This window comes from Protobothrops mucrosquamatus, unplaced genomic scaffold, assembly GCF_001527695.2.
Source record: "Protobothrops mucrosquamatus isolate PMUCROS unplaced genomic scaffold, P.Mucros_1.0 scaffold69, whole genome shotgun sequence".
In the NCBI taxonomy this organism is placed as follows: Eukaryota; Metazoa; Chordata; class Lepidosauria; order Squamata; family Viperidae; genus Protobothrops; species Protobothrops mucrosquamatus.
Genome location: NW_015386447.1, coordinates 703756 through 726981, shown reverse-complemented (window position 1 = coordinate 726981; position 23226 = coordinate 703756). Strand labels below are relative to the sequence as shown.

General features: G+C 43.0%; 1 protein-coding gene across 1 annotated transcript in view; it reads left to right on the top strand.

The window, feature by feature from the left end:
* The first annotated feature begins 11800 nt into the window (after positions 1-11800).
* The window catches only part of SIDT1 (SID1 transmembrane family member 1), an 82030-nt gene continuing 70604 nt past the window's right edge, over positions 11801-23226 (top strand). Inside the window, exons 1-2 of the mRNA XM_015812108.1 lie at positions 11801-12007; positions 17079-17200. Coding sequence (XP_015667594.1) covers positions 11801-12007; positions 17079-17200 — 329 coding nt within the window. The remainder of the gene's footprint in view (positions 12008-17078; positions 17201-23226) is intronic.

Below are 23226 nucleotides of genomic sequence, written 5' to 3'. Positions count from 1 at the left end.
GTAGAAGAAGGCACTTTTCAAAGCAAATATATTTCCTCTCCCCAATTTTTTTTTATCTTCCTTAGAAAACAAATCAAATCACAGATACAGAGTGAGGGATAGATGACTTAGCAATAGATAGTAAAATATGCAATAAAAACAATAACAGAGAATAAAAGATAACATTTAAAAGATAACATTTAAAAATATCACAAGAAACTTACTTTTAAAAAGACTAAGAACAAATTAAGACTCCATCCATTTTTGTATATACTGCAAAATTGTTGCAACTCAAAAATCCTTGGTTAACAATCTTTCAACAGACAATCAAAATTGAGTCAGAATATGAAGGGTTTTTTCAGGAGCCATTTTACAACACTGGACCCCCCATTTAAGTGAGACCTTTCATCTTAAGGTCTCTTAAAAGGTCACTGACATTAGTGCATCCTACTTCCAAGTGGCGAGAAATACCAAGATTCCACTGTTAATCTGTCCTTAGGTAGTTTTTGGAAATGACTTTCTTTGTAACTTTGTTTCTATAAAATAGAAAATTTTAAAATAGCTTGCTTTTTAAAAACAGATGCACAGAGCCTGAGTTTGATAACATTAAAAGCATTAACATTTCAAGAGGATTATTTTCACTAACATAAGTGAATGCAGAATGCCATAGAAGTTGCTGATATGTCAAGTAAAATCTTTTTCTGAATATATATTTTACCCTTCAGCAACTTCAGCTGAAAAGGACTAGAAATAGCAATAGAAGAATAAGCTGGAGTGGTTAAGTAGTTTGCTTAATTAGGAGAACTTAAATTGCATTTCTAAGCAAATCAGATCTTAGCAAATCCTTACATAGTTAATCATGAATACTGACTAAAAGATTATCCTGTAAAGATATTTTAAAAGGGTGAAGACCATTTCCAAGTTGAAACATTATTTGATCAACAAGAACCCTGTTTTTTAGTAAATATAGAGGAATGCAATTTCAACTGACCTTTCAAAAATAAACATTTTATTTCTAAGCATATACAGCAGGGCTTTTCAACCTTTTCACCCATTGTACCACTTTTAGGATATGGCAACATTCGAGTACCACCAGTCGCCTAGCAAGGTGTCAAAAACTTGATGACCCCCCCCCAAAAAAGGAAAAAAGTGATAAAGTACAGGTAGTCCTTGACTTTCGCTTAGTGACTGTTCGAAGTTACAATGGCACTGAAAAAAGTGCCCTCCAAGGCACAGCCGAGCAAGACACCTGCCTGCCCACCCAGCCGCGCTCTTCCTTCTGTCCGAGGTTTTCATTGTTGTGAGCATTTCTGTTCAGGATTGGCAGCGGGGGTGGGGTGGGGGAGTCTTTGGTTTTTATTCCCCCCCCCCCCGTCTGCTGGGTGGTTGCAGCAGGTTTTGGTCACTTCACATGACCCTGGGACACTGTGACAGTCATAAATATGAATCAGTTGCCAAGCATCTGAATGTAAATCACAAGACCCTGGAGAGGCTGCAATATTCCAGTTGATCGGCACTTCTTCTGGGCTCAGCAGAAGCACCAGGATCAGCGCCGAGCTCCAGCTGGAGCCTGGCGCTGATCCTGGCGCTTCCATTGAGCCCTGGCAGCCCTGCAGCTCCAGCCATCTCTCGCTCAGGCTTGTGCGGTGCTGCCACCGGTTCAGCTCATGCCCCTCCCCCACTATCACTTTTCTAGGATGGTCGCGTACCACCTGCCAGGTGCCAATGTACCACAGGTGGTACCTGTACCACTGGTTGAAAAGCCCTGATATACAGTACCACAAACCGAGCTTAGCTGCATTATTCCCACATTCTGCTAAATCATATTATAAGAATAAACAGAGGAATATATTTTACATTATTACTTAAGGCAGGGCAGCAAGTAAGAGAGGAACAGATTAAATGACCAGCAATAAATTGGGAATAGCTCTCAGATTGATAATCCACAAAAGTATAACAAGGCAATAAATAGGCATATTTCTGAGAGTCGGAGGTGAACTTGAAACTAAGTAACAGAAGAACAAGGGACATGACTATCAATGCAGAACAGAAGTATTTATATAAATAAAGGAGAACTTTGAAGATTAATTTTCTGGAAAGAATGTGTTCCTTCTCACACCCACAATTTATGCCCTACCAATTTTTCTTATTTTTCTTCTTAAGAAATCAAGAAATTGCAAGTCACAGCTTGGATGAAATGAATCTTACTAATACTGAGCAAAATATCCTACAGTAGATTTTCAGAAGTTCTAATCCAGCATTTCCCACCTCATGTTTTCTATATATCTAGGACTTTATCTCTTCTAGTTCTACAGCCTGGATGTCCAATGCCTCTACTGAATGGATAACTACTGGAAATGAAGAATGCAAGCTCTGGAAACATTGCTATATGACATGTTTGAGAAATCTCAGAGCAATTGTTACAAAGTTGTAATTAGGTTATTACTAATTGTTCTGTTTTTCCACCTCTCACAATTAGATGCTGAAGAGCCGCAGGTGCAGTTCAGCACAGTTGATGATACACTTGTAGCCAAGTGCATCTCAGCAGGCTGGTATCATATGCCAAAGGTAACCTGGCGTAACCGCAAGGAAGAGGATCTATCTGGATATTCCAAGACAGAGATTCTGGAAGAGAAACGGGATGGGTCCCACCGAGTGGTATCTACGTTACATTACCCTGTATTGCTCCATGAAATCTACACTTGTCACATTGCGGAGAGTGATGTGCTCAACAGACCTGTTAGGTCCATCCACAAAGTTCCAAGTTAGTGATCTCCAGTTGAAAGTCTCTATTGGGTGTTGAAAGAAGAAATCTGTTGTTACGCAAAGGCATGAGGACAAATTAAGCATGATAGAGTAGCTGTTTTCTTCTTCCCAGCAACCTTGCTCAGGATACTGACACTGTCTGTCAGTGGTGGGAAATGGGTAAACAAATTATTGGGATAAGCATATTGCTTTTTCCTTCTTCCCATTGACTGTTGTCAAGAGTACCAGGGGCATGAAGGAGAGGGCAACTCAACAAAGAGGAGGGTGAAAGTATTGGCCTTTGAGCCCATCTCCCTATCATAATGGTTAATAGATTCTGGCAATTATATTCAGGAATTCTATGGTATTACAGATTCCCCAGTTCTAGAGGTGTGTGTGTGTGTGTGTGTGTGTGTGTGTGTGTGAGAGAGAGAGAGAGAGAGAGAGAGAGAGAGAGAGAGAGAGAGAGAGAGAGAGATGTAATGAATGTTAGGAGTATGGAGGATAGATGTACACACATGTAGATTGTTCTCTCATGAGCTAATATTAGTAGACCTAATATAGCCCTCCTGTTTCTTCATAGCAGTTTAGCCACACACAAAAACAACTAGCTTGATCAACTCTTGCCCTCTGATTATCCATCTTTCCAGGCAAGAGGAAGGAGTAGAAACTTCCAAATGTTGACACACTACTCTTCTGAATGCTCATGAATCCTGGCCATGGAGGCTCAGATTGAGGGTTGTGGTATCTTAGAAGCCATTTCTGGTTTGACACTCAACAAGGTGTCATTTATTCCTAGAACTGGCTTCTCATCTCAGTGAATGCTGGTTGACACCTCAGTTTTAAAAATACGTATTTAAAAATACGTATCTAAGAAATACTTTTCATTGAATTTAAAGAAACTTAATTATCAGTAAAATTGGCAGTCTTAAAGAACAGGTGATTAGAATGTCAAAAGTGTTTTATTCTCTCTCACAAAGAGTAGAGAGAATATGGAAATATGCATATCTCCATCTTCCCTCACTTTTTGCAAAAAAGAGAAAAAGTTAATTTCTGGTATAGCAATCAATAGTGTACTTAATAATTCAGTATACAGTACTTCATTCAAAGATGCAATACTATTACTGATGCAGCTACCCAAGCTGAATTTCATAAACCTCCCTGAGAAAATAAAATGGTTCCTAGCAAATTAGTTATTTAGATGTAATTTCTATGATGGTGAAAGAGCATTAGGCCACTTTCTGTGAAAATTTGTGTTGATATAAAATTATGTAAGTACTTACCCTGAACTTTTGGATGGAGTATGAAGCTGTGAATGTTCCTACAGCAAAATGGGAAAGATTTCTTCTCTTCAGGGCCAAATTCTTAGAAGACTTATTTGCTAGTGAGCCAACATATCAATTGTAAATGGTGTTATTTATTATTTATCTATCTGGCACTTTTTTTCTTTAACTTTCTCATCACAGATCATTGTTCTACTAGTGATTTGCACTAGTAGAACTTCTTGAGCAGGCATGTCAAACTTGCGTTGTCACGTGACGTGCGATGTATCACGACTTTTCCCCCATTGCCGGCAATGGGGTGGGCGCAGTTTCGTTGTGATGCATCCAGCCCATGGGCCGGCAGTTTGAGAGAGCATCCATCGCTGTAGAAAAATAGCAGTAATATTCGGTTCCACATTAGTGATTTTTAGCATCTCACAGCATTGTTCAATCACTGCTGTGGAAAAATAATCTTCCTTATTGATAAGTTGCCCCAGCCAAGACAGCAGTTGACACTGAAAGTGCTATAATGCTGCAAACAGTGAATGGTAGGCTTTTTATCATTTCAGTGAGTTGGATGATGTGAGGAATATTCTATGCAATGGACAAGGGGGAGTGGCGGGGGGGGGAGCTCTTTGTTATGCTTTCATCCAGTCCATGCAGCATCACAAAACCATGATGGGATATTTCTATTCTGGCCTCAGTGATGAATCTCATTCTGCCTCAACAGTGAGGACAGCAAATGGTGCTCTCCTTAGAGACTGAAATGAAACCATCTAAGGAGAGTAATTGATGGATTCTCTTGGTTTCACCTGCCTGAAGAAAGAAACAATACTATGTGAGGAAGAGAGAAGTTTTCATAGATGGTAGAACAGCCATCAAAATATGGCTCTGAGCTAGCTGATCAGTGTGTGTTGGGAAGTTGTTCTGCCTGGTCTAGCAAATAGTGCTCTCCTGCTTTATTGGGTGGACCCAACTAACTCATCTCTCTCTCTCTCTCTCCCTCCCTCTCTCCCTCCCTCCCTCTCCCCCCCCCCCCCATGAATGAAGGGGATTAAATAATCAGGGTCAGCAGATCAGAGCAAGATCTATGTTTCAAAACAGCCTTCCCTATTCTCCTGCCAGCTTGACAAAGAGATAGCAGGTAGGGGAGAAAAGTGTCAAGAAGTCCTGGAAAGCTATGCCTGCAATAGCCTCAAGTGGCCAACAGGTGCTGGGCAGATTGCAATCACTAGCCATGCCCTCCCTAGGCATCCTTGAGGAGATGTTGAAGTTGTTAAAACAGGCACTCTTGTTCTAGGAGAAAATTAAAAGCACAACTTTAGCATGAGAATCTCTAAATATGTCTTTAGGCTGCTACTGGAGTGGGCTAGAGTTCCCAAGGCAACCTCATAAGGATGTGCCCTTTAACACGGATTAGTGAGGTAGTTTCATACTGTGATTAGTGGATTATGAGGAAGAGCCCAGAATCTGATGGGCAAGTTGTTCTTGCCAATGATCTGAAATGATAACTAGTAAAGAGCCTTTGAAATTAGGGTGAGTGGCTGCATGAAACTAGATCAAAAGTCTTATGATGTTAAAGGCAGCACATTCCTATGATAGAGGTGAAAAGTTTTCAGGAAATTTAACTTTTTCCAGCTCATTCGAAGTGTAGAATAAGCACATCAGAAATCAGGGAAAATATTTTACATAGGAAACTATGAAATACACCTCACCCCATGTAAAATGGATGCATTAGTTGAGATTTCAAAATGTTGGTATATGACTATAATTAGCAATGAATTTGCTAGATAACCAGATAGAAAATATTAGCAACAAAGGGTGTATGTGTAGATATAGATATAGGTATAGATATAGAAGATACATATACAGGTAGTCCTCAACTTACAACTATTCATTTAATGACTGCTTGAAGTTGCAACGGCACTGAAAAAAGTGACTTATGACTGTTTTTCATACTTATGACCATTGCAGCATCCCCAAGGTCTCGTGATGAAAATTCAGATTCTTGGCAACTGGCATGTATTGATAACAGTGCAAGTGATTTATTTAATAACTGTAACAAGAGAGGTCCTAAAATCAGGCCAAATTCACTTAATAACTGTCTTGCTTAGCAATGAAAATTTTGGGTTTAATTATGGTCGTAAGTCAAGGACTATATGAATAGGTATGTATAGATGTATAGATATGTAGGGGTAAATGTCTATGGAGATTCTCAGTCACCCAGGTCATGGTTGTCTCAAAGGTTCTGAGTCAGAATGGATGAAGCTTCCTGGATGAGAAGTGAGATGTCTTCTTCCTCAGAGAAAAATCATAATCCAGTTGCCTTTTGAAAAAACACCTTTAAGATATGAAAGAGTAACTTTTTTTAAAAATGTGCTGGTTGTTTGTATGGCTGAGTTTAACCTTTTAACTTTTCTTTTTTTCAGAGAGGAAATATCATAATATGTACAATCACTACTAGAAAATCAATACCCAGCTGATGCAGTGAGGGAAGATAAGCACTACGTTTTTCATCATGTCAGCTCTGTACAATGCCTGCAACAGTAGAAGGAAGAGGGGAAATATAGAAAATGAAACAAGAAATTTTGCATATTGAGAGGAGGGATTGTTTATATTATTCTGTTAGAATGTTTGAATTAAATTGAATTGAATTAAAAACTGCCAAATAATCCATATGGACAGCCAAGACTGGATTGAGATTTTTCCTACTTACAGGGGTGATTTGGTAAAGGGTGATTTAGCGCAGAGGTCCCCAACCTTTCTCGGTTGGCGGACCGGAGGGAAAGGGAAGGGGAAGCATTTTACGCGCAAGCGTGTGCAAATGGGATGGCGCTAGTGCCTATGTGACAATCGCTAGCCCTGCCCCTTTTTTGCCGTGCGGTGCTAGCACCGCCCCGTTTTTGCTGCACGGAGCCCCATTTCGGCCACACGGAGCCCTATTTTCACAACGCGGAGCCCCGTTTAGGCTGTGCAGAATCCCATTTAGGTGTGCAGTGCCTCATTTAGGCCACGTGGCTGTGGCGCTACTGCAAGTCGGGATAAGTGCTGCACACAGGTGTATGCACTGGCCAGCCTGTTCCACAGCCCGGTGGCCAGTAGGCCACGGCCCGGTGGTGGGCTGTGGCCCACAGGTTGGGGACTCCTGATTTGGCTGATCAAGCCCATCTCCTGGGCTAAAGCATCCCCAACAAATGTTCATTCTCTGCTAGAAGACATCTGGCCAGGAAGAACCCACCTAGCCCCTATTGTAAAGAAATTGTTTCATTGCTATTAAGAAACTTAAAAAGTAATAAAAACAATAGAAATCATACATAAACATAGGTTTGCAACAATTAGTTTTCCAGTGATTTTGGCAAGATCTCATTGAATTGTGTCTTTTGTTTCAGAAGCAGAGAAAAATATTTACAGGATTGGATTGCTAGCTTTACACCCAGCTTTCCTCTTTTCTGATTCCAGTTTAGGAACAGCAATGGGGCATTTAATCTGTCTTCCTGTAATTAAAATCTTTCATTACATTTCTGTGTTCTGTAAGAATAGACAACAGGTCCTTGATTTTCTTGTGTCATATCCTTTTTCAGATATTTCAATGGAGCTATCATATCCTCTTCAATTCTCTTCTGAAGACTAAACATTCCCATATCCTCCCATTTGTCTTCATTTCTAGCTGCCTGATCATCCCCACTGCATTTTTTGAACTTGTCCCAGTTCAGCTGAATCCTTCTTAAAATGTAACACTCACTTGCTGAGTTGGGCTCCGGCAGGAGTCCGAAAGCTCAGAAGACGAAACCTCCGGTCCTGGTGACCAACCCAGATAAGAGCCTGCAACATTATCCTGGGACACATATATTCACTTTCATTTGTGAGAAAATAATAGAGCATCTATAATAAGGAAAGCAACCAGTAAATGTCCTCCCGGTAAAAAGTACAGGTTTTCCCCTGTCCAGTGGCGTCCAGTTCTAGGGGTAATGCTCATCTCTGTTTCTTAGCCGAGGGAGCCAGCGTTGCCCGAAGATATTTTCTGTGGTCATATGGAAGCATGACTATACGGCGAGGCACACAGAATGCTGTTACCTTCTCACCAAAGTGATACCTATTTATCTACTCGCATTTGCATGCTTCTGAACTGCTATGTTGGCAGGAGCTGGGGCAATAACAGGAGGTCACCCTGTCACATGGTGATTGGATGTTGAACTGCCAACCTTTTTGTCAACAAGCCCAGCATCTTAACCACTAGGCCACCACATCCCCTACAAAATGTCCTTAATGACATTATAACAAAATAAACAGCCTGAGCCTAACTATACATAAATTACTTCAGATACAATACTGCAGTTTATAATGACAGTGGCCCTCCAGGGTGGCCTTGCCTTTGCTGTCCGAAACGCCTGTCCTGCAGAGGCCAATTTGAAGTTGAGAGGCAAAGCACTGCTGATGATGGAGACAGGCTAAATTCTGTTGTTAAACCAGGGTTTCTCGACCTCAACAACTTAAGATGTTCATCTCTCAGAATTCCCCTGCAGCCACACATCTTAAAACTGCTGAGGTTGAGAAAGTTAAACAATCCCCCTCCCCACCTCCCAAACGGGTAGGAGAAGCGAGAGCCTCTCCAGAGAGAAAGAGGCTCTGAAAATACACAAGACTGTTAGTAGAAGAGGACCCTATTTTCGAATACTTCCCTGCACCTACGCAATCTGTTTCCCACTTCTGGTGAACAAAAGCAGCAAGCGGTGGGAGGCTAAACCCTGTGCTCTATCACAGGTAGGAATTTTGAGTGAAGCTGGTTGCCTCGTTACAATTCTGAAATCTGTTTTCACAATCTGTGTAATATGTTGGTGGTGATTTCATAACTGCTAATTAAGTAGTAACCATTCAAATATAGTTAGCTGTATATAGGAAAAGATATTTGTCTTAGTTTGCCCCCACACGGCTATAATGGAATGAGAATCACTTTCCCATCTCAAGCCTCGTAGAGTACAATATACTGAACTCAACTTGTTAGGGTTAATCACATGGTTATTATTGGAAGGGGAGAAAAGAAAGGTTTATCCATGATCAGGCAGTAAAAGACAAGAGCCGTGACTTTGCCAAGGTCATCATTGACCCATTTCCTTAGCAATGGTAATGTTTGTGTATAGCAGCTGGCAGTGTGGGTGATGTGACATCTCCTTTCCCTTATGGAGCCAGGCGTCTGCTTTCTGCCCCCAAGCCAGGGATGGGCAGCACAGTGGCAGCTGCTCCCACAAGTAGGCCACAGACCATAAGCGACCCCCAGGCAACCAATAAGGGAACAGCAGTTAGGAAGGCAAAGCTGCTTTGTGGCTACTTCTGCCTTTTCTCTGTTTCTGCTGCCTTCTGAGTTTTGAACGATGATCCACCAGCTCAGTTGAATGCAAGGTATGATACTGTTGCCCTGCCTCAAACAGCAAAGGATCTCTTGGATAGTGCAGTCCATAAATAATTATTTGAAAGAAGATTCCTACTCCGCTAAACAAAATATCTAGTGACCATTTCCTAATGTCCTTTTGAAAAGTAAAATCATAACGCTGGTAGCATTAGGAGGCAAACTGATTAAAATTATTCCTACTGGGGTTTAGGCCAAATTTAGGGAAAGAGACTACCTTGGGAAGTATCTAATCTTGGAATTGAATAAATAGGTTGGAAGGGACCTTAGGCTTATATCTGGTCTGATCCTGGTCCAGTACAAAACATCCTGTATTACACCATCCTTGCCAAATTGCTAACTACCCTTTCAGTGTCAGAAAGTCCACCAGCTTCCAAGGAGTCTATTCCATGGCTGAACTGCTCTAACTATTAGGAAATTTTCTTGATGCCCAGGCAAAATCAGTTTCTTCATAATTTAGACCGGTTGTTTCTTGTCTTGTCTTCTGAAACAAAACTCAACAGTTCTTCTGTCTTCTGAATAACAACCTTCAGATACCTGAAAATAACAATTATGTCTCTTCACAGTCTCCCCCCACCTTTTTGTTCCTGCGTAAGCATGCAGGGGTGGTAATTGGCCCAAATTCTTTATAGTACTTGCATCTGTTCTTTGTTCTTAAGGCTTTACAGGAGGGGGGGTTAGAGATAACAAATGGTATTTAGTTAGCTTTGCTTTGGAGGATCTTGCTCTGCCCCCCATAAGGTAGCCTCTACCACCTGACTCATTTTATTGATTTTTGTCCCCACAACCACACCCACATGTGCATATGTTCTCCTCCTATTTCATCAGCCCCCTAACAACCGTGACGCAGGGAGAGATGGCCGTGTTCACAAGAAACACTGAACTACAAACCGCACTACAACCATATTATGTAATCCAAACTTATGTAACGCTAGCAGTGTGTTGAGAAAACTCAGAAGATTGGAGTAAATTACAGATAACTATGGTGAACAAACTCAGACACTAACCAGATCAAACTCACCCAGAGATTTTCCATTACTTAGAGTGGGCTAGAATCTATTCTACCAGTCCCCTCTATTATTATTATTGTTGTTGTTACAATTTATATTCTGTCTTTGCTCTAGGAGCTGACAGAGGCACACCTAGCATTATCTCATCTACAACCCTCTGAGGTAGAACGGACTGGCCCAACATCTTACAGCAAGTCCCAGGGAGATGGGTGATTAAGAAATATGAAATATAAATATAAATAAAAAAGAAAATTTACATGGTTTGCTAAGGGCTCAAACGTGGCTCTCCCTAGACCAGGGTTAGGCAACCTTGGCTCTTTTATGACTCGTGGACTGCAACTCCCAGAATTCCTGAGCCAGCATGGAATTCTGGGAGTTGAAGTCCACAAGTCATAAAAGAGCCAAGGTTGCCTACCCCTGCCCTAGACCAACATCTCAAATCACTACCACCCTCAGAACTTTACGGTGCTGAATTCCGCAATTATTACCTGCTTACCTGGAAGCAAAAGTGGGGTAAATACAGGTATACATTTTGCTGTTAAAAATGAACCCTATCGAAAGCACTGCTTATGAAAGGCAAAGAAGCAGGAGTATTGCATACACTGGCATGATTGAACTAACGCACTTGGGAGCTTCTCTGTGAAAAAGGCACGGGATTTGTATTATTATTATTATTATTATTATTATTATTATTATTATTATTATTATTTTATTTTATTTTATTTTATTATTTTATTATTTTATTTTTTTTCTGCCCAACCGAAGATGGCAAACCTCGGGCACGGCGGGGGCGGGGGCGCGGAGGTCCGGCTGAAGGGCGAGTTCCGCTCCCGCGCTAGAGCCACCCATTCGGGGGCTGAGGGTCGCCGGCAACAGGGAAGCAGTGCACGAAGCGGCGGCGGCAGCGGCGGCAGAAGCAGCTCACTTCCTGGGCACTCTGGAGTTCGACCGGTGCATCCTCCGCGTTCCGCCAAGGAAGGCAGGAAGGCGGGCAGCGCTTCACCTGGCCGGCTCTCTTCCTTCCTTTCTAGACGGGTCGAGGACTCCTCCGCACGTGCTGTCCCGGGCTGGATGCACAGCTGCCGAACCCCGAGATCGGCGCCCTCGGGGGCCCCGTCTTTTTTCCCCCCAAGTTGCGTCCAGGGAGCTCGGCGTTATCATTCCAGCGTCCGGAGAAGCCCGACCTCGCTTCGCCAGCCAGACTAGAAGATCCACTGGCCACGCCTCGATCCAATACGGAGGGCCCTCTGAAATGAGCCAGGTGGCAAGGAAGGGCGTGGGAAGCCCCGGGCGCGGCGAGCGGCCGGCCGCGGCTGGAAGGCAGCGAGGCAGCGAATAAACAGAGGGCGCCGGGCCCCGGGCTCGCCAAATTCGCCTCGGTCGGTCTCCTTTCGGCGGAGATGAGCGGCTGGGCAGGGCTGGCCGGGCTCCTCCTGGCCGTGGCCGGAGCTCAGAAACAGTTGCCGCAGCCGCCCCGGGCGCCGCCGAGTAGCTTTCGCCCGGCCGCCGCAGAACATGCCGCTCCGTTCGACCACGTCTTCAACGGGATGGTCAACCGAAGCACGGAGCGGCTCTACTCCTTCAACTACACCAGTAAGGTGGGCCAGGTAAGGATGCCCTCCCCTGGTCTCCCGCAGCCCGGGCAGGTGCTCCGGGGCAGGTGCGCGAGAGCTCGCGGCGAGAGCCCGCGAAGGCGGCGCAGCTCGGAGTGGGGCGGGGGGGGACTCGGGGGAGAGGGAGAGCTGGGGTGGGCCGGGTGGCCGTTGCGAGCTGGAGGAGACCTCGGGGACAAATGCTGAAGGCCTGCGGCAGAGCTTAGATGATGGGGAAGGTAGGCGAGGGGCAAGGCCCAGCGATTCTGAATTGAAAACTGGTCGGGTTATTCATTTATTATCGCTTTCAAGCCCCCCTCCCGTTTTGGCACTTTCCTGGGAGCTAGCTATTTTTCTGAACTTGTTTTTTTATGTATTTATTTCTGCAAATAAAACTCCCATTTAAACAAACTTCAGATTTCCCTGTTCTTTCTGAGTCATGCCAAATGCTTCCATTGCTTCCTTGAGATAATGTCAGAGCGCATGTTATCATGGAATTACATAACAGTTAACCCTACATTGGTATTAGAGGTTATTATTCCATCCATCACACTGGGTTTTTTGGGGGAGGGAGAATAAGCAATGTGCAATAAAAGAAAAGGTGTTAATAGATTAAATTAAAGAGATGCTCATTCATTCTCTGTATGTGACCAAATCATCTAAATGTATTTCTTTTATTTGGGCAGTGTTAGACTTCAGGGTTTATATTAGTGTGTGTGTGTGTGTGTGTGTGTTTGTGTGTGTGTGTGTGTGCGTGTGCACCTGTTTGTACATGTACACAGATATGTATGTTTGCAAACATATGTAAATCCTGAAGTCTAACACTGCCCAAATGAAAGAAATATATATTATTTCATTCATATTCTTTAAGTATATTAAGTATATTTCTTTCACACCTATAACTTACTTTTGCATTCAATCCAGTTTGTTCATTCTTGACTATTTCTGTTTTACCATATACCCATTGACTATGCTAAAGCCTTTGATTGTGTGGATCACAACAAATTGTGGCAAGTTCTTAAAGCGATGGGAGTACCAGACCATCTTATTTGTCTCTTGAGAAATCTATATGCGGGTCAAGAAGCAACAGTGAGAACTGGACACGGAACCACTGATTGGTTCAAAATTTGGAAAGGAGTCCAGCAAGGCTGTATTCTGTCGCCCTGCCTATTTAACTTATATGCAGAGCACATCATGAGAAAGGCAGGGCTAGATGACTCAAAAGTTGGAATTAAGATTGCCGGGAGAAACCTAAGATATGCAGATGATACCACTCTAATGGCAGAAAGTGAAGAAGAATTAGAGCCTCTTGATGCAGGTGAAGAAGGAGAGTGCAAAAGTTGGCTTGAAACTCAACATTAAGAAAACCAAGATCATGGCATCTGGCCCACTCAATTCCTGGCAAATAGATGGGGAAGAAATGGAGGTAGTGACAGATTTTATCTTCCTGCACTCCAAGATCACCACAGATGGGGACTGCAGCCAAGAAATTAAAAGACGCTTGCTCCTGGGGAGGAAAGCTATGGCAAATCTAGACAGCATACTAAAAAGTAGAGACATCACCCTGCCAACAAAAGTGCGTATAGTCAAGGCCATGGTTTTCCCAGTTGCAATGTATGGCTGTGAAAGTTGGACCATAAGAAAGGCTGAGAGCAAAAGAATTGAGGCCTTTGTACTATGGTGCTGGATAAGACTCCTGCGAGTCCCCTGGACTGCAAGGCGATCAAACCGGTCAGTCCTAGAGGAGATCAACCCTGACTGCTCTTTAGAAGGCCAGATCCTGAAGTTGAAACTCAAGTACTTTGGCCACCTAGTGAGAAGGAAGGACTCACTGGAGAAGAGCCTAATGCTGGGAAAGATTGAGGGCAATAGAAGAAGGGGACGACACAGAATGAGGTGGCTGGATGGAGTCACTGAAGCAGTAGGCGTGAGCTTAAATGGACTCCAGAAGATGGTAGAGGACAGGAAGGCCTGGAGGAACGTTGTCCATGGGGTCGCGATGGGTCGGACACGACTTCGCAACTAACAACAAATAAAATAACCCATTTCCTTTGCACTCAATAGTTTCTCCTGATATACCCACCTCTCAGTTCTATATAAGAAAGAGGGCAAAATATACAGTGTGTTTGCTTATTTTGATACACATTCAATCTTTACAATAATCTCCATATTACCCACTCTCTTTTTATCAGCAAAGAAAATATACCTGGAAATGTGAAAAGAACAAATCCTCTGAATTAAAAAATAAAAATAACAAAGCAAAACATGTAAATATTTATCTTGCCAACCTTATAGGCAAGTTAATGTATGTATATGTACAAATTTAATAATTTTTCATACCCTATAAGATTATTCCAAATTGCTTGAATATTATTCAAAATTATTTTTGAAAATTGTTAAAAGTTATTGATTCAGTTTCCATAAACACCAGAGGCCACCCCACCAATTTCAAAACCTCTGGTGTTTCTAAGGCTGCAAGTAATGTAATGCCAAACCACATACATAACAAGTATTTTATCTGTATGTGTTGCCATTCAACCTTTCTAGGTAAATTATATTCTTTACATAAATTTTGAAAAGTTTTAAAAGTATCCTTATTTAATAACCATTAGAGAGTAAAGCTTCCATTATGATTCTGTGTTTTCTAGAAATGCGAACAACTCCAAAATGTGCAAAATGTGGTAAGGAATCTGACCTCCCTTTGTTCCTATAAAATAGTGGCAGAAATCACATTTCTTGCTTCCTTCTGTATTTGAGACGGACAGCAATTGTTCTAGAACAGTTTTTTTAAATGCTAGACTTCTTTTCTGTGATAGCTGATTCTGAGCAGAGGGCAGGAATTCTAAAGTGGATCATGAATCACATCATGCTTACTGGCTAAGATACCTTTACTGGTAAAATGGTTACCATCCCTTACACACAAGTGAATCCTTAATTTGAACAGACCAAGCAGGGTAATGGTGTGTCCATTATTCCCATGTCTCCATTTAGCATTATGTCCTCCTGGTGACATTAAAGCATTTGCATAAACATTTGCTGTGAACTATATGTGGGCTAATGGCAGCTTCTCTAAGCCCCACTCCCTCAGTGAAAAGGATAGCCTCCTGGAAGAAGACCCCCTCCTCTTTTGAAGGAGATGCACTGACTGTCAGGCTACACCTGAGCAAAATGTCTATGGTGAGGTATGCTGCCTATACAGGTAGTCTTCAACTTTTGACTACATTTGAGCCCAAACTTTCAGTTGCTAAGTGAGATAGTTCAGTGAGTTTTACCGCATTTTACAATCTTTCTTGCCACCGTTTTAAGTGAATCACTGCAGTTGTTAAGTTAGTAACATGGTTGTTAAGTGAATCTGACTTCCCCATTGACTTTGCATGTCAGAAGCTCGCAAAAGCTGATCACATGACCCCGGGACACTGTCACCATCATAAATATGAGTCAGTTGCCAAGCATATGAATTCTGATCACATGACCATAGGGATGCCACAACAGTCATAAGTGTGAAAAACAGTCATACATCACTTCTTTCAGTGACATTGTAACTTTGAATGGTCACTAAACAAACTGTTGTAAGTCAAGGACTGCCTGTACTCGCTGAGGAGCTATGTCTTTGGGGAAGTATCTTTCATCTCACATAAAACCATAGAATCATGGGGCTAGAAGGGATCTTGGAGGTCTTCTAGTCCAACCTCCTCCCCAAGGCAGGAGTCCTTCTTCATTCCAAACAAATGGCTCTCCAATCTTGTCTTGAGAACTTTCAGTGACGGAACACTCACACCTGCAGAGGAAAGCTGTTCCATCCATTAATTGTTCTCACTTTCAGGAAATTTCTAATTAGTTCCAAATTAGATATCTCTTTAATGTGTTTCCACCAATTGTTTCTTGTCCTGCCTTCTGGTGGTTTAGAGAACAAGTCTATCCCTTGTAACAGCCCCTCAAGTACCAGAAGACAGCTATCATGTCACCCCTAATTCTTCTCTCCGTTAAGCTAGCCATACCTACTTCCCTTAACTGTTCATTGTCTCATTTTTCAGGGTTTCCCAGGCATCTGGAATTGTTTTTCCTTTTAGGATTTCCATCCATGAAATCCTTTCTAATCTTTCTCTTAGCTTGTTAAAGTCAGCTCTCTTAAAGTCTAAAACAGTAGTCTGACTTTGTTCAGTCACTTTTTCCTGCACTATGGTGAATTGTAGTATGACATGGTCACTTTCCCCCAAGGTTCCTACAATTTCCATTCCTTCAACCATCTCATCCCTATTAGGATTAAATCCAGTGTAGCTGATCTTCTAGTTCCCTCCTACACTATTTGGGTGACAAAGTTGTCAACTAGGCACATCAGAAATCTGTTAGATATCCCATTCACTGCAGAATTTGTTTGCCAGTTGATTTCAGGGAAGTTACTACTACACGCCTTTCCTGCACAGCTTGGCTAATTGATTAGCAAAAAGGTTGTCTATTTCCTCTGCTTGGTTAAATGGCCTATAGTACACACCCAGTGGTGGGATTCAGCCAGTTCGCACCACTTTGACAGAACCGGTAGCTAATTTTTTGTTGCCCAGGCCTAGAATGGACTTCTGGAAGCGGCATCCACACACAGAACCGGTTGTTCACATATTTGAATCCCACCACTGTACACACCTATAACAATGTCATTTCTTTTTCCTCTAATATTCACCCAAATATCTTCAAGAAGGCTTTTATCCCTAGTATTGTGTATTTCTATAGAGGTGTAGTAATTTTTTTACATACAAAGGAACTCCTCCCCCTCTTTTTGAATTGGTTCTGTTTCTTTTGAACAATGTATAGCCTTTTAGCTTTATATTCGAATCACGGGTTTCATCCCACCAAGTTTCAGAAATTACAACAATATTGTACCTGCCCTCATGTATTAGGACTTCATGTTATCCCTGTCTGACCATGTGTAATGTCTTCATAAGTCTGCATCCTCTCTTTGTGGGCCGCATCCTAGATTACTCCCATCAGAAAAGGATTAAAGTGGAAATACCATCGGGGTTACTCTGAACAGAATAGGCTAAAGTAGGCATTGACTGATGGAAGTATCCCTGCTGTCTCTGTCTCTATGCAGGTGGACGCCCTCCGTGTTACCGTGAAGAGTGACTCCGAAGATGATCAGTACCCTGTCTTGTTTGTAGTTCGGCAACAAAAGGGGGTGCTGTCCTGGCAGCTCCCTCTCATTTTTCACGGGCTGTAAGTAATCGCTCCCTATGATAAGATATTTATCTCTATCCTATTTAATTTTTCTCATTCCAACTTCTTCCCTCAAATTCCTTCTAAAAGATTTCTTAAAAGGGAGTTTTTTACTCTTTCCCTGCAAGAGAAGAAGCTTCCTTCATTTTTTTTTTTTTTTTGCAACATTGCATTTTACTTTGTGGCACATTTATTTTTTATTGTACAGAGAATTTACACTGAATTAAAGTGTAGAGATAAGGACAGATGGTAAATTTAAAAAATAATTCAGTATTGCTGGTTAAATCTCTTCTTTAATATTTAATTGAATCCTAATAGCTATTCAGAGTAAATAGTAATTTCCTATCAAACAATTTTTTTTTTACAATATTGCTTTTCATATAATTTTGTGCATTTCCTTAAGCTATCTTTTGTTTTTGGAGTTTTGTAAAATAGATATACATATCTCAAAATAGCTGGAAATATATATTTATTATATATTTATGTTACATTTATTTGTTAAATTTATACATTAAAACTGGCTTGTAATAAAGTGCAGATATAATATGATAGGAACAATGGGAGTAATGAAACAGATGGGAGCACAATATAATTGTTTCAGCAGAGTCAAGATAAGAGCCTGTTGTCTGGCCCCACTCAGTAATTAACAAACTCTTCTGAATAAGCTAGTTTTCAGACTAACATCCTGTGATAACCCAGTTTGGAGGTTAGCAGAACACTAATTCTTGGGGTTTCCATGCCAAACATAGAAATATGACCTTCTCAATATAGAATACCCAATTTTTCAAACATTTTATATTTGATCTGTCAGGGTAATTTCGTTCTTGTCAAAAATGTCACCTCTAGAGCAAAGAAACCTCTAACTAGCAGCTTCCATTTAATAACCTTCTACAACTGCTTTCATATTTCTACTCTTCACTTTGGAAATAAAAGAAATGGGTGTCAGTGGTTAGCACTTAATTCAAAATGATTTCAGGAGCTACTGGAGAACAAAATGAAAGCCTTTATTGCAGATTGATATAAAGAAATAGGAATCTGTTTTAGCTTTCTGGAATTAGCTTTCTGTGTTCAAACTGAAGCCCTGCAGGTCTCCAATCAAGAGATCTAGCAAGAATAATATTGTGTTTTATTATGCCAATACCTGATGAAATCCAGGAGAATAAACAGAGATCCTTACTTCTGTTGGAAACCATTCCTCAGAAAAGCCAAAGCAGTTGCCAGGCCTGAGGCTTAAAACCTGGATTTCATTTCAGCCTTTTTAAATTCAATACCCTTTTTAATGGTGAAAATTTTAAAGAGCTACAGGAAAAAAACCAGGTAATGATTATAAAATGAAGAATGGAATAGAATAGAATAGAATAGAATAGAATAGAGCTGGAAGAGACCTTGGAGGTCTTCTAGTCCAGCCCACTGCTCAAGCAGGAGATATATTATAGGATTAAAATAAATCCATTTTAAAACATTCTTTGAAAGGTTCAATAAATATGAAATAATATTTTTTCATGCATTAATTTCATTTTTTTATGTTTCTAAACACCTGGATTCTCCAAAATTGGCTTATTCCAATTCATCCTTCCAAATTCAGTTACATGACTAATTTCACTTTTTAATCCCTTGTAATGTTGAGTTGTTGATGTCTTTCAAGCATTGCATCTTTTAAGGGACTTAAAACTATTTCAAAGGCTGCTAGGGCATCTGGGCCATACTGTTTGATTAATACCTGTTTCAGTTATATATATTGCCAAACAAATACTATAGATAAATTATACTTGACACATAAACTCTCAAAATCTTTTAAATAGCCATTTGAAATTAACTGAGTTAAAGTGTTGATCCAAGCATTCTAATAAATCATCTTGTAACTGCTTAGGAATCAAATATGTCTAACAGGAATTTTCATACCTGGAAACAAAGATTCCTGTCCAGCAAAGCATGTCAGAATTTGCAGGGTGTTAAATCTTTACTCTTCAAATTGGCTGAAGAGAGGAAGATTGATCAAAACTCATCAAAAGTCTTGTGCAATAGTGATTTGTTTAGTGACTTTCTGGCTAACTAGCCTTGAAAAGGGAGAGTAGAGTCAGACACTGTTAAGTGCCTGGATTGGCGACCATCAGAAAATCCCAGAGCTGTAGTTTAAAAACTGCAAAGTCAAAAACACCTTAGAAAGAAAACAAGAGGACACCATTTCTATATTATTTGTCAACAAAACTGCAGGGATATGTCCATAAAGTCACCAGAAGTTGAACTCAACTTGAAGACTTCACTCATTAACTTGCATCTGCTTTTTTTGGCCAAATTCAAGTACAGGACATGGATCAGAGGCTGACTGGTGCTGGACAGATTTCAAAGAGAAAAGGTCACCAGCAATTAGGAATTGATGTGGAAAAGTCAATAGGCAGATAATGTGATATAAACAGGATTAGCGGAGGTAGATAACAGAAGCTAGGATGATGAGACAAAAGGCATGTCAGGTGTATGCTATGAAAATTGCTCAGGTTAAAAAGGTAAGTTGGATATCAACAATGTGCGCTGATTATATTCAGGGTAGTACTAAAAGCCAAGAGTTATTCTTTACCCACAATGCTGGAACTGCTCAATGCCTGAAAGAATAGAGCACTTGTGATGCCACTTATTGGCTCCATGACATGTTCCAGACACAGTAACACTTCTGCTCTGAGTGAAGGAGTTATTTTTATCTCCTCCCTTCTGCTTTAAAGGGAAGTTTGTTTTATAACATATACATAAATAATTGGATGAAATTATCTTCATTTAGATAATATTATATGGCGTCTGAGTGCAGGCACCTATAGGACCCTCAAAGATTTGTCTGGCCTCACCTTGCTATCCCTTAGAAACACTTTTTAAAAACCTGGGTTTTGAAGAATCCAAAGACCAGGTTGATTTATGATCCCAGATGGTAGAGGATGGATAACTAGTATTTAAGTATATAGCTAAATGTCTATGGCAGGGGTGTCAAACTCGATTTCATTGAGGGCCGCATCAGCATTGTGGTTGCCCTCGGGGGGGTGGCTAGCATGGGCGTGGCCTAGTGAGTGGGCATGGCCAGTTCAACATCGCTTGCGTCAGGGGTGCCTGTGCAGGCTTGGGCAGATCCAAGGGTCTCCAGCGGAGGAGGGTAGGACCGGGGCAAGCGCTGGAACACAGTCCACTGGAGGAGCCTCACCGTCCCTCTCAGACTGTGCGGGGGGGCCCCGGACGGTGGCGCGGGCTGCCCAGAGCCTTGGGCAGCAGAGGTCAAGTGCCCAGCCCTGGAGTTCAGGGACCCGCAGCCCAGCCTAGCCTAGCCCCACTTCCCCAAGGGGGCGCCCAGCTGCGCTTACCTCCAGCTCAAAGCTGCTGCTGCTGTGCTCGCTCTCCTTGGCCAAGTTGCTCATGGTGTTGCGGGAGGGCAAAATGTGTGGGTCAGAGGGAGGCCCACTCCCTCTCATGCAAGGAGACCCTGCTTGTAACCAAAGCATCCTCAGCGATAGGATGGGAGACCACCAGGAGAAGTCAGGAGGAGGGGACAAGGGGATGGCGAAAGGGCAGTAGGGCTGCTCAGGGCCAAGTGCTAAGGCAGGACTTCCCTCAGACCCTTCCTCTCTCTCATTATAATTTACCTTCCTTCCTTTTTTCCCTCCCTCCCTCCCACCCTCCCTGCCTTCCTCCCTCCATTCCTCCCTCCCTCCGTTCCTTCCTTCCTCCCTCCCTCCATTCCTCCCTCCCTTTTTTCCCTCTCCCTTCCTTCCTCTCCATTCCTCTGTTCCTTCCTCCCTCTGTTCCTTCTTCCTCTGTTCCTTCCTTCCTCCTCCCTCCCTTCCTTCCTCCCTCCCTCCCTCCGTTCGTTCCTTTACCTTCTCTCTTTCCTTCCTCTGTGCTCAGGAAGGGGTGATGGGAGAGGGAGAGATTGCCAGTGCTGCCATATTGCCGCCATGTTGCTATCCCATGTGGGTGGGCGGGGGCTATCCCAATGAAAGGAAAGCCTCATGGCTGCAAGGCTGGAGGTGCTGGTGGGAGGGGGATGGATGGCGCTGATCTACAACCTGGTTGCATCCATCAAAGCCAGAATGCGCTCAGCCTTAGATCCACGGGGCAGCCCTTCCCTGTTTCCTGGGCGCGCGCGCAAGCGGAGTCTGGCATCCCTACTGGCTGTTTTGCCCCGCAGGCTGACTTCACCCAGGACGGCAGCTCTGACCGTCTCCTGTGTGCAGGACCTTGCTGGTCCCAGGGCTGCCCCACTGCCCCGCCCCCCAGCTTTGAAGAAGAAGCTTCCTGGATGAGAAGCGAAACATCTTCAAAGAAAAACAAGAAAGTCCAGAAAAAGCACCTTTGGAATTTATTTATTTATTTATTTATTTATTTATTTATTTGTTTGTTTGTTTGTTTGTTTATTTGTTTGTTTGTTTGTTTGTTTATTTATTTATTGAATTTATATACCGCCCTATCTCCCTTACGGGACTCAGGGCGGTGAACAGGCGATAATAAAAACCACAATAAATATACACAAATTTCTGTCTAAAATCAAATTAAATAACAGGCCTGCTCTAAAAATACCCCATACAAAACCCCCACTAAAACATAATCAAACTACGCCAGGCCGGCCACACGGAATAGATGAGCCTTCAGGGCTCGGCGAAAAAGGCGCAGGTCCGCAACTGTACGTTGGTCGGGGGGTAGGTCATTCCAGAGGGCAGGAGCTGCCACAGAGAAGGCTCTCCCCCTGGGGGTCGCCAGCTGGCATTGTCTGGCCGATGGCACCCTAAGGAGGCCCTCTCTGTGGGAGCGGACTGGTCGAAGGGAGGTGTTTGGTAGGAGGCGGTCTTGCAAATACCTAGGTCCATTGCCACGGAGCGCTTTAAAGGTTGTTACTAACACCTTGAAGCGCACCCGGAAGGCCACAGGCAGCCAGTGCAGCTTGCGCAGGAGAGGTGTTACATGGGAGTATCTAGAGGCCCCAGGATCCCCCGCGCGGCCGCATTCTGAACTAGCTGGAGCCTCCGGGTGCACCTCAAGGGGAGCCCCATGTAGAGAGCGTTGCAATAGTCCAGGCGGGAAACAACGAGGGCTTGAGTGACCGTGCGTAGAGCATCACGATCCAAAAAGGGGTGCAACTGGCGTATCAGGCGAACCTGATGAAAAGCCCCCCTAGCCATGGCTGTCACATGATCGTCTAAAGACAGCCGAGCATCCAGGAGGACGCCCAGGTTGCAGGCCCTCTCCGCGGGAGCTAATGACTCGCCCCCGATAGCCAGAGATGGAGCCAACTGGCTATGATGTGGCGCCGGAAACCACAGCCACTCGGTCTTGGACGGGTTGAGTCAAAGCCTGTTCCTCCCCATCCAGACTCGCATGGCCTCCAGGCACCGGGACATCACTTCTGCGGCATCGTTGGGGTGGTCCGGGGTGGAGATGTACAGCTGGGTGTCATCTGCGTACTGATGAAACTCCACCCCGAAACCATGGATGATCTCACCCAGTGGCTTCATATAAATGTTGAACAGGAGAGGCGAGAGGACCGACCCCTGTGGTACCCCACAAGTGAGGCACCTCGAGGTCGACCTCTGCCCCCCTGCCAACACAAATTGCGACCGGTCCGAGAGGTAGGAGGAGAACCACCGTAAGACGGTGCCCCCCAAACCCAATTAGTTCATGCACCCACTCACACGGGAGGACATACACTGGATCTAATTTTTGTCTCTGGCCAGTGGCAGAATGATCTGGAAATGGGGGAGATAATTATAGAGCCTTTGTCATGGTCAGATCACGCACTCCTTAGGATGGACTTCCAGACCGCTTCCCCTCACCGCAGGGAGACGGGACCGCCTAGATCAGGGGTGTCCAAACTTTTTTCAAAGAGGGCCAGATTGGATGAAGTGAACGTGCTGGAGGGCCGAACATTTTTCCAAACATTCTTTGAACCATTACAATTAAATGCAAATGAATTATTGTATGCCTCTTTCCTCTCCCTCTCTTTCCTCTTTCTCTCTCTCTCTCTTTCCTTTCCCTTTCCTCTCCCCTCTCTCTCT